At 34.4% G+C, this 12,417-nt stretch overlaps 1 protein-coding gene across 3 annotated transcripts; it reads left to right on the top strand.

The window, feature by feature from the left end:
* Positions 1-679: 679 nt before the first annotated feature.
* On the top strand, positions 680-12,148 carry LOC108684152 (microtubule-associated serine/threonine-protein kinase 3). Of its 3 annotated transcripts, none has more exons than XM_018188278.1 (22): positions 680-1,309; positions 1,597-1,815; positions 1,944-2,023; positions 2,090-2,192; positions 2,539-2,620; positions 2,942-3,044; positions 3,122-3,345; positions 3,505-3,580; positions 3,663-3,893; positions 3,952-4,183; positions 4,274-4,608; positions 4,689-4,861; positions 5,066-5,136; positions 5,226-5,453; positions 5,566-5,793; positions 5,953-6,538; positions 7,104-7,285; positions 7,519-7,739; positions 8,280-8,612; positions 8,912-8,977; positions 9,272-9,761; positions 10,685-12,148. In XM_018188278.1, exons 1-22 carry the CDS (start codon positions 1,249-1,251, stop codon positions 11,560-11,562), a joined length of 5,202 nt encoding a protein of 1,733 aa, XP_018043767.1. In that variant the 5' UTR covers positions 680-1,248; the 3' UTR covers positions 11,563-12,148. The 3 variants fall into 3 exon arrangements, with proteins under 3 accessions (XP_018043767.1, XP_018043768.1, XP_018043769.1); XM_018188279.1 differs by having other exon boundaries at positions 5,953-6,508; positions 10,685-11,562; XM_018188280.1 differs by lacking the exon at positions 8,912-8,977.
* The last annotated feature ends 269 nt before the right edge of the window (positions 12,149-12,417 follow it).

Below are 12,417 nucleotides of genomic sequence, written 5' to 3' on the forward strand. Positions count from 1 at the left end.
TAATACAATAGTTAAATGTAATGTATAAAACTATTGAGCAAAAAATTATATTGGAGAATGGTAATTCAACAAAGAGTTGTGTGATTTTCTCGAAAACATAAATCAATATTATATACTTTTTCTCCTTCTTTTTTTTTTAAATTTTTTCTCTTCTGCTTTACAAATGCTATTTGATATGTAAAAAATATAACATATATAGAGCAATATTTGCAGCTAGATCGATCTTATACTTGGAACGAAATCACCTTAAGTAAAATGATTAACTTATTAAAGATTTGGAATCGCCTTACGTTGCCATGCGATTTATACTATTCACAATACTTCGATTATTTATAAGATAATTTTAAATATATAAAATCAGGCTATCATCAATATTATTCCATTTCGCAACAACAAAATTGAAAGAATAGGTTTAATTTAGAGATATGTACTCTGGGAGAGCTTTCGCAAGGTGTAAAATGGCGAAATGGCGAGAAGTCTCGTCACTTCACAGTTCACACAATACATCCATACACTACGCGCGCGCACCCAAAGTGACACCCAGGGCACTCAGGCTCAATCAAGCACAGGCTTGCTGGAGGTGCAAGCGTACGTGTGTTCGTGTAGAAGTGCGCGCTTTTCTATTCGCGCGCGCGACGACGGTGCGCGCGCGCGCGCGCGCGCGTGTGTGTGTGTATGTGTGTGTAAACGCTACTTTGAGCGAGCGCGTGTGCGTCCATCATGAGTCACAGAACCCGTGGTCGCCTCTCTCCCGTCGCGTTCCGTGATTAAGTCTCCCTCGCGTCGACGGGCGACGACAGCGGAAGTGCGACTGTGGTCCCGGGAGCACGTGGGAAAATCGCTCTCATATCCCGGGGAGGCTCATTGCCCTGTCACCGTTGTCGCTATTGCTGCCGCTAGAGAAGATGGCTCTGGCGGCCGGTAATCGCGTCCCTTCGATCGCTGTCACCATCGCGTGCACTTAGCTAGTGTCGTGCATGGCTGGCTTCCCTCATCTCGTATTCCTGTTATCATCCCCTCGTACGTCTACTCTACGCGGGATCTTCTCAAGTTCGGATGGTTCGCTCGTCCGTTACTCGTCTTCTCTCTTCATGGTTTTCCTTGACTATTTCAATTGCAATGTGTGTTTGTAAGACCCTCTGTAGAACTTCAACCCCGGGATGGACCTCCGTAGCAATTGTGGCTCATAGAAATTTCCGAGGACGTTAAGAGAATAGGAGAGAGAGAGAGAGACGATCGAGATTGTGAATGCACGTGGATGTTTTGTATCCATTTGACTTCCTCTTTTTCACGTTAAGTATCTCGAAAGGTGAGTTATACATATTGTCTATCCAGTGGCTCACTTGTGTTTTTGTACCTTGTAAAGTTTTTTTTGTTGAAAGATTATTGTGGATGATACAGATGTCATTATTAAATCTCTTTTTACCAGTTGTATATTCTTGTGTTTTTTTTTATTTCCAAATAAATATATATATATATATGTTTATAGAAGAAATATAAGATGGACAAATTTAAAAAAAGAGACCTATTTATAAATGGATATCTCACATTAATGATTGTTGTGATTGTGTAACTAAAATATCTACCTATTTTCAGTTACCTTGTTGTTACCGAATAGAAATCCAGTGAATAAAATCATGGATCAAACAAGAAATAGACCGAGTAGACCACGATTGCGGTCTCATGGTAACTCTGCTAGGGTACTTGTGTTCGATCAAAATGAAACTGAAGAAACTGCCAGTAACGTGGAAACAGAATTGCACAAACGTCCAATACCACCAAAATTGGAAAGCAAGGAAGCTCCAGTTCGACCTGGTAATAAGACTTCATTTTATATTAATTTGCATTAATTAAATATTGTTTACTCATGAAATAATATCCCATCAGATATATATATATATATATATATATATATATATTATATCGAAATTATATGATTTTAGTTAGTGGAGAGTTATCGAATCTAGTTCGCATGAGAAACTCTGCGATAGGAAAGTCAGCACCTTCTCTATCAGTTCATGTGGTTGGTATATATTGATTAATATAGCACATTTTTTTATATACTTGCTATTAACATTTATTGTTGTAGCGTGATTTCAACATTTCTCGCCGTGCTGCTAAAGCAGCTCATCGCAAATCTCTCATAACAACGACATCACCTACTTTACCACGTTGCCATTCACCTTTGTCAGGTATATAATTTTTATATTCTTTCAGTTATCTTTTAATCTTTTTATATTTTTTAATTATCTTTTAAAGAGATATTTCTTCTTTTTCATCATCTGAGATATAGAGATATTTTTATAAAATAGTTAAACATATGTAAACACAATACATGTGATTTTATTAGACTTAGAACATATTGAAATATTTCCATATCCTATCATCTAGTGTCCTTAATAAATTAGATTTTTTAAAAATTCTGCATTTTAACACATTTCGCTTACACTTAGTGGAAAAAGATTTTTTTATTGTTTACTTGATTATATTCACGATATAGCAGATTAATTTTTTTCTACTGCTTGTTTCCTGGTATAGCATTCGTCCCGATTGTAGGCAGTCCCCTAGAGAGTCCTAGGATGTCATCCAGTCCACACTTTGCTTTTGCTCCAATTAAAAGGTACCTACTCTACACTTATACTATTTGTCTTAGGACATTTATATTAGTCCGATCTGATTGCTCAAGTAAGTAAGATGTCGTCATTGAAAGTGCTATATTTTCTGCGTGTTATATAAATAAAAAAGAAAATGGTGAAACAAAAATTGCATTGTGTCATGTTTATGAAAAAAAATAAAAATCTAAGGAAATGCTTGTAAGTTTTCATATAATATAAGCGTCGAAACTTTGGGCAATGTTTTAATATCTTTTTATAATTTATTAATTTGATTAAACTCTCTTGAAAAGATGTTATTAAACGAATATAATATTGTGATATTCAAGAATTGGCGGAGGTGCTACAGGAACTGGAGATGGTAGAAGATGGTCAGTTGCTAGTTTGCCGTCTAGTGGCTATGGAACAACACCTGGCTCCAGTAATGTTTCGGTTAGTCGATTAGTATGCACTGAATATTTCCTGTCTGTGCTAATCATGATTATAATTTGTCATTTGTATTCCACTAGTCACAATACTCGAGCCAAGAACGTTTGCATCAACTGCCAAATGTTCCCACTAAGGACGAACTACGCATGTTATCTTGCCATTTCTCCAAGCCCGGGACACCATGTTCTTCACATCCAGGCTTCCCAGGTTCTAGCATATCTAGTATTCCGGGTAGTGCCTCTCTTAGCCTTGAAGAAGAAGGCCGTCGGTCACCGTTACATCGTCCACGTTCCCGAAGTTTGAGGTACACTTTATAATTATGTAAATGATTGTATATGCAAGCTCTTTATAAAATCTCTTTAATGATAATTATTCAACGATTTTTAATTGACATTAAATTATGTTTAATAAGTAAACTGACAAATATAAAATATATTAATTTGTAATTTTTATGCAATTGTAGCAGTCCAAGTCGATCACCTGTTCTTGACAGCGAAATTGTTATGATGAACACTTTGTATAAAGAAAGATTTCCAAAGGTATTATTGCGATTAATTATGTTTATTATTAATGAATGTTTATTAAAATAGTCGATTATATTATACTAATTAAAATTTTCAGGCAACACAACAAATGGAAGAGCGACTGACCAATTTTATTAATGAAAACAAAGAGATAGATGAATACGAGATAGTGGCCAATATGACGCAAGATTCATTACCAATTTTACGCTTTGTACATCATCAAGTAATTGAAATGGCTAGAGACTGCTTACAGAAATCTCAGGAAAAATTAATTACAACGAGATATTTTTATGAGATGAGTGAAAATCTGGAACATCTGTTAATGGAGGTACGCATATATTGTGACTTCATTAAAATATGTAATAATTACTGCAATTCTTTTACAGACAAAAGATAAATCTTTAGAGGCAGCAACAAGATTAACAGGATTGATAAAGAAGCTACTATTAGTTATATCGCGTCCTGCTCGTTTATTAGAATGCTTGGAATTCGATCCCGAAGAATTTTATCACTTACTCGAACAAGCGGAAGGCCAAGCTAAAGTCAATGCGGGAATAAAAGCTGATATTCCTCAATATATTATTACAAAACTATCATTAAATAGAGATCCTATTTCTGGTATATATTTTTATTTTCTAAATCAATGTAATATGTGTATGTGTATTTCTCAAATAAATTATTAAATCTTTTTATGTGAACTTGTTATAGAGTTACAAGAAGACTTAAATAAATTGGAGGATTCGGCGAGTTCTAGCGATAGTAATTTACAAGTAACATCGAGTCCAAATAAAGATGATGACAAATGTCAACGTATTCCGTGCGAAAGTGATTACGAAGTATTGAAGCTCATTAGCAATGGCGCATATGGTGCAGTCTATTTGGTTAAAGAAAAGACCACTCGACAGAGATTCGCTATGAAGAAAATTAATAAGAATAATTTAATGCTGCGAAATCAAGTGGAACAAGTGTTTGCCGAGAGAGATATAATGAGCTTCACAGATAATCCATTTGTAGTCTCTATGTACTGTAGTTTTGAAACTAAGGTATGCCTATTATTCTTCATTTGCATTACAGATTTTATGAAATAAGTTACAAAATTATTAATAATTGTGTATTTTTTCAGAAACATTTATGCTTAGTAATGGAATATGTAGAGGGAGGAGATTGTGCGAATCTTTTAAAAAATATAGGTCCACTGCCACCAGACATGGCAAGATTTTATTTCGCAGAGACTGTCTTGGCTGTTGAATATTTACACAGTTATGGCATTGTACATCGGGATTTGAAGCCTGATAAGTAAGATCATAAAATAGAAAAAGAGCATACGTTAGATTTGTTCTTTTCAACTGAACTTTTTGTATCATTCATTTTCTCTATTTTTCTCTTACGTTGAAAAGAAAAGAAGTGAAGGTGAATAATGCGCAAAAAGTTTAGTTAAAAAGAACAAACCAATTGAATATACAAGCAAAATACTAATAATTACAAATTATTTTTTTTTAGTTTACTCATCACTGCCCTGGGACACATCAAGCTTACTGACTTTGGCCTCAGTAAAATGGGTCTAATGTCTTGTAAGTACGAAAGTTTTAATTGTAATATAATTAAGGTCAAAATAAAAAATGAATAATAATAATAATAATTATCTGTTTTTAATTTCAAGTGGCAACAAATCTATACGAGGGCTATATCGATCGAGATACACGGCAGTTCTCAGACAAGCAAGTATTCGGCACGCCAGAATACATTGCTCCAGAAGTTATATTACGTCAAGGTTATGGTAAACCGGTTGACTGGTGGTCCATGGGTATTATATTATACGAATTTCTAATTGGCTGTGTTCCATTCTTTGGTGAAACACCCGAAGAATTATTTGCTCATACGGTGAACGGTAATTTTTGCTTTATTTTTTTCGACTCAGCTCTTGATAACTGGAATATACTCTGAAGTATCTTGTAAGCAGATATATATCATATGATAAATGATAAAATTTTATTTGTTAGATGATATTGAATGGCCAGATGAAGATGATTGGCTTGTTCAACCTGAGGCAAAGGATATTATAACGGCTCTTCTACATCAGAGTCCTAGGGATCGTTTGGGAACTGGTGGATCGCACGAAGTCAAGGAGCATCCATATTTTTATGGAGTAAATTGGAATAGCTTACTTAGGCAAAAAGCTGAGTTTGTGCCACAATTAGTTAACGACGAAGATACAAGTTACTTTGATAGTAAGTACCAAAGATATTGTGCTATATATACCATTATAATATTTTACTATTATCTATGAATATTTATATATTGCTAAATTCTATTCCAAATAGTTATAATAGTAATTCAATTTTCTATTTTGTTTTCTATTTGTCTCTCAATTCCTCGTAATATTTCAGCTCGTATGGATAGATATAATCACGACATAGGCGATGATACAGACGACACCGATGATTCTCCCTTATTCGGATCGTTCTCCTCTTATTCACCTCAATCACGTAAGATCTCGCAAACGCGTCCACCTCAGTTCAACTCAGATGCAGAATCGGACGCTTCCAAGAAACAGTTGTTCCGTACTGAATTTGAAGGCACGTTCGCGCAATTATCTCTTGGATCGATTGCGTCGTCAGTCGCGCCGCCATCCAAACTGGCCGATCCACAATCCGCACAATCATCTGAAAAACATCGTCCGCCCTCCTCGTCGGTAAAGACTATTTCCTGCGCTGAGAATCAAACCAGAACCGACAAACTCAACATCACGTCGTCGTCTTGCGTGACTTCCGGTACTACGATTTCATCGAGCAACGAGCCGCAACTATCAAGCGTTAAGAATACTCAGGCGGAAAGAACATCAATTAATCTGAGTACACCCGATTCTTCGCAAACCGAGTCCGAAGATATTAGCCCTCAGATCCAGAGAAAGCGACACACACATTCTCGTGATAAGCTGCCCAGGTTCAGTATATCCGTTGATGATGAACACATGTGAGTCATTCAGTCGCATTCTCACAACAACATAGTTTTCTTTTTCTCTCTTTTCCTTTTAATTCAATTTGCTTTCAACTTTCATACACATTTCCAATTTCTACATAATTTCAATTCATGCACATTAGTTTTTATTTTATTATATTAACGCATAATTTGTATAATAATGTAGTTATTATACATATTTTTTGCATTTCATAAATCTGTGATTCATTATTTAATCATGAAATAATTTTGAAACTAATATTTATAAAATATAATCTTTTGACTCTCATGTCGGATTCAATCTTCACTTCCTTCCAATAACATCATTATTTTTCTTTCTTTCTTTGTATTTTTTAATTTAATTTTTCAGTTTTCATACATTTCTATAATTTCATAACATAATATTTCATTACATAATATACATTACAATTTTTTATTTTACTTTATAATTTTTATTTTCTAACATTGACGTGTAATTTATATATTAATCGACTAATCATGTGCATTTAATATAGCTCTGATTCATTTAATGATTATTTACAAAGTATTCAATTCTAAAATTATAATTTTTTGTTCACAGGTTGGATCTCGCAGCGGCAAATAAAGACGTGGAAGAGAGCAAGCACGATTCTAGTACTGATTCCTTTGAATCCTTCAGCGCTATATCTATGTTACCATCCGCCCGACAAAAATCTCGATCTGTTATAAAATCTGCCTCAACTAGTGGACTGTCATTAGTGATTCCAACCAGCGATTTCGCTTGTATGTATTTCTCAAAAGTACATAATCGAGAAAAATGCTGTCTCGTTTTAGTAAACTGGGGTTTGCATCGAACTTTTTTGTCTCTAGTAATCGTTTAACTGATTAAATATGAAATTTATAGAGGGAAGAGCTTGTTGCGAATTTTATTTTTATTATATCTGGATCGAACAATATTTTTTGCTTTTACATGGAATGGTTTAATTATTTCTGATTTAAAATATGTATTCTCTTAGATGACGCGCCGCTGAACGTTCAACCTATTGAATCGCCTGGTGGGTCATCAACTGCATCTTCGAGAGATACTTCCCCTTGTCGCGAGTTAAGTCCTCTTGTAACTAGCTTGAAACCGCCCATTATTATCCGTCGAGGACCATGTGGCTTTGGTTTTACTGTGCACACTATTAGAGTTTACTATGGCGACAGCGATTTTTACACTATGCATCACCTAGTAATGGTACGTATAAATAAATCACGTTAAATATCTATTTTGCTCAAAGAATGCTTCTCTATAGCATTCTTCATGAACTCTACAGCATTTTTATATACTAATTTTTACATTTTTGTCTCTGCTTGAATTTTTTGATAATTTCACTAATTACATCTTATTCTTAGTTAAGTTAAAATTATTAATTATTTCTTATTTAAAGATATTATCAATTCATAAATATATTGTATTATTACTTTTTGAAATTTTACTTATACTTTTTTAAATTTTATGTTTTATTCTAATTGCTTTTGAGTGCTATTATTATAGTTTTATTCTATATATATTTCTAAATCTATTATATCTTATTATATGTTCTTTCTTATTATATGTTATATTACATTCTTATTACATTTTTATATGTTATAATACATATAATTTTTAAAATAATCTATAATCTATAATTCTTAAATACTATACTTTTCTTTATCAAAAAATAACTTTGTACTTCTCTCAAAAATATTTGTAATTCCATTTATATTTTATATATAAATTACTTTTTTACAATAGGAAGTCGAACAGTCCAGCCCGGCATTCGAAGCTGGTTTGAGACCTGGTGATCTGATAACGCACATAAATGGTGAACCAGTGCAGGGTCTGTATCATACCCAGGTTTTGCAGCTAATGTTAAGCGGTGGTGATCACGTAACGTTACGTAGTACCCCGTTGGAAAACACCAGCATCAAGACTGGCGGTAGAAAGCGTGACCTTGCACAGAGTAAATTGGCGCGCCGAACGTTGCATAAGCAACGAAAGCAAAAGCGGGATCATTCAGATAAGAAACGGAAGACGTCTCTTTTTAAGAGAATAAGTTCCAAACGGGCGAGCGTAGAGATGCAGCAGGTATACTGGGAAATTTCGTTTGTACACAACATATTATTGAATGCGAATTATCGCTTTATGACATTCGTAACTCTGTATTAGATCATTCTGTATTAGATTATTTATCACGATATTTCGTTGTGCGATATATTTAATATTAATATCCATTTTGCACAGCGATCTCAATACATACAGAAGAACTATGTTCATTCTTTACACGCTATTGCAAAAAATTGAACCAAAGAAACTTTAAAGAAGCTTAAAGCACCAGCATATACGCGAGTACACACTGATTACGTTAAGTGCATTTTCTTTTGCAGCCGTTAACTATCAGTTGTCCATTGTCAGCACCCATTTTGTCCAGTGACAGCAAACCTCCACTTATGGTATGATTTCTTATACATTCGCTCATCTTTCCCATTAATCTCCATTGATATCGTTTCTGTTCGCTGCGTTCTGTTGACAACATGTATTTCTTATGCGATTACACAGCTTTTGAATGGCTATTACACACTCTGCAAAGAATTATTGCGTTTAAAAATGTTTATACAACACGATTGCCAATTATTAACAATGCATAAAGTTGAATTATTGGATTAACTCGTTTCACAAAACGATGTTTCATGACAAGAAAGACTTTCGTGTTTTCGTATTGATAAATTTTGTCATAAATTTTACAGATGGCTGCAGGAATTTGCTCTCCTTCAATGGTCACACCTAGTCGATCATTTCAGTCATTTACTCGCTCGCAAGAAACGTCACCGTATTTTACGGCGTGCTCGAAATCCGTCTGTAGCCCGTCCCCGCCGACAAATCGCGCCAATACGGATTCTTATCATTCTACCGGAAACTCAAGTCCATGTTCAAGTCCGAATTCTTCGTCCCCGGGCTCGAATACGTCAGTGGGCAATCTGTCAGGTATCTCGAACCAGTCGCATTATCAACGCCCTAGCACTCTTCACGGCCTCAAGCACAAATTACACACGGCTGCGAAGAACATTCATTCGCCGAATCGCAGGAAGTCCGTGGGCCACATACCATTATCGCCATTGGCCAGGACACCAAGTCCATCACCGATTCCTGCAAGTCCGACGAGAAGCCCAAGCCCGTTAGCGTTCCCCACGGGTCATCAACCTGGTAGTTCCAACACTACGCAATCATATAGTCCAGGTATGAAAAAGAAAAAGTAGTAGCAATTATATAATTTAACTTTATCGTGGTAATTATTTGTATGAATCATTTTGCATTCGGAAATTGACAAGATAAAAGTAGATAAAATGATAAATATGAATGCGAATTATAGAAAAGGATATGCACTTGACTAAAATATTAATTAACAAAATTTATTTTAAAAAATTAATCGTTTCCTGTACGTTTTGAGCTGTATAAAATAATTTTTTGAGTGTTTGAATGTCCAAATATAAAAAAAAAGAATTGAATTGTATCACGATCATTTAAATCTCAATATAATTACGTCACATCAAAATAGGTAATAAAAAATAACTTTATAAAATTAAATTTTTATTTTTTTTTATTGATTATTTGGTAATCGCTGCTTATAGTCTTTATTTAAACAAACAAAGAAAAACTGAATAAATTATTATGAGAGATGTAAAGTCAAATAGAATTAAAATCTTTGAGACACTCTCATGTAAAATTTTTTTATCTTTATGTTATTTTTTGTAAACTGCATTTCTATAATTTTTAATTTTTTTAGAAGAGAATAGACTGATATATCATCGTTCAATGTTAAATAAATTTAATTTTATCAAAAGTTACGAAAACAACTGACTTTTTTCCAAATAAAATTTCGAAAACTTGATTTTGATAATTTAGAAAGAATTTGTTTAAAAAAAAAATATTAATGATTAGCTAATGTAGCAAAATATAAATATAGCTTATGAGGAAAAAATGAGTTACACAAACATCTTGACTCAGTGAGAGAAAATAACATAAAAATAATTCTATTTCTGCATTTTCCTTATATGCAAATAAAATTATAAATATCAATAAAAGATTTATAACATATGTATATTTTTATAATATTTATAATATTATTGAGTAATAATGTTGTAATGATTTTGCGATATCAGGAGCATGTTTATCAACGCCGAACAGTCAGAAGAAAGGTTACGGTCGTCCGAAATCCGCGGAGCCAGGTTCACCGCTGCTCCGACGAGCTCTCAGTCCTGATCGACTTCATCCGCGTTCGGCAGAGAATAAAACCTCGATATCGCCACTGGCTAACACTGTGGTCAAAGTAACACCACGTGTGACTATCGCGCAGCAGTCCCACAACAACAGTGATATCTGTTTGGACGAATCCAATGATAGTTTCAAGGAGGCCAATGAGAGCACAAAGGGCGAGAAAAAAGTGCCAAGTGAACAGAAAGGGGACTACTCTAAATTGACTCATGGTATATCTATTAATTTAGGGAACGTAAGCATGTCAAATTCCTGCGGTAGTACGCAATTGCCACGGATAGCCGAAGAAAAAGATTCACCAACAGGCACCAAGAGCGATGACTACTCATCGTCAAAGGAGATCAGCGCGGAGAAAAGCGACAAGCAACAGTCGACGTATAGTAACAATCAATCTGGTGATGTGGAGAAAACTCAAAACGATGAACGCCAAGTTATCAGCGGCAGCAAAGTATCACAATATAACGAAAAAGAAGAAACTGTTCAACATGGTGTCCCGCAAGTAAGCGCACAGCAAATAACCAGTGCTATGAACTTACAGAAGAACCTAGATCAGAGACATTGTCAGACTGGCGAGAAATCTGTTGCATCATCTACGTTGTTACATAAAACGTTCACCGTCGAGCAAAAAAACACCAGCAAAGGCAATATCGAAGCTCACCAAGAGATTAAGAAGATATCTAAAAAGTACAAGGTTGATGTTGGCGATGGCGCCCATTCAAGCACGCACGATAGCAACGCAGGGTTGGGAAAAGATAAGAAGAACTAATTAATATAATGTGCTTTTAAGTAAATTCTTGAAGCATCGATCTCCTCTATGCAGCGGAGGACTTTGAATTACCTGTGTGTTAATCAAATGTGAAATAAAGAGAAAGTTATCCTTTGCAAAGTTCGAATAGCTTTGTCGAATGGATACTAACGGTCATATGAGAGATAAGAGACTAATCAAAAAGAAAAGCAAGAAAAAAGGAAGAAAGATCACAGATTTTTAATTTATATAGCTTTATGGAACTTCTATATTCAAACTTATAGGCTTCCGTCAAATGAATACCTGAAAGCGATTAAGATACTTATATATATTTCCGAGAAGGTTTTAATCTATTTCCGTAAAATATAATGTTTGTCATATACAAAACACTGCAAACTTTCAAATAAATTTACACAGATGAGAAATACATTATTTTAATTGTAAAACGCAAGACTCAATGTTACTAACTGGAAATCACAAAATCGTATATCGAAGTTGCTCTAACAGTGAGACAATTGGAGTGATTTTATGCTTCGGGCTACAGTATTTACACGATCTCATTTACATTTATATCTAAATAATATTAGAATGTAATGTATACACATATACTGTACACACGCGCGCGCGCGCACACACGCATACCTATACATTACAGCACATACATATACATATACACATTTACATACAATCAACATAGTATTCAATGGCTCGCATACAATATCCCCAGTACGCGAAATAGTTTTATAGGGTATTTATTTTTGAAGAAAGAGGGAAAAAAGAGAATCTATGACGCTATTTTGTTGCGATGATTTATGTAATATACAAGATGATTCCGTTGCACGTGAAATTACAATTAAAGCGGTGATATATTTGTGA

This window comes from Atta colombica, unplaced genomic scaffold (assembly GCF_001594045.1).
Source record: "Atta colombica isolate Treedump-2 unplaced genomic scaffold, Acol1.0 scaffold126, whole genome shotgun sequence".
In the NCBI taxonomy this organism is placed as follows: Eukaryota; Metazoa; Arthropoda; class Insecta; order Hymenoptera; family Formicidae; genus Atta; species Atta colombica.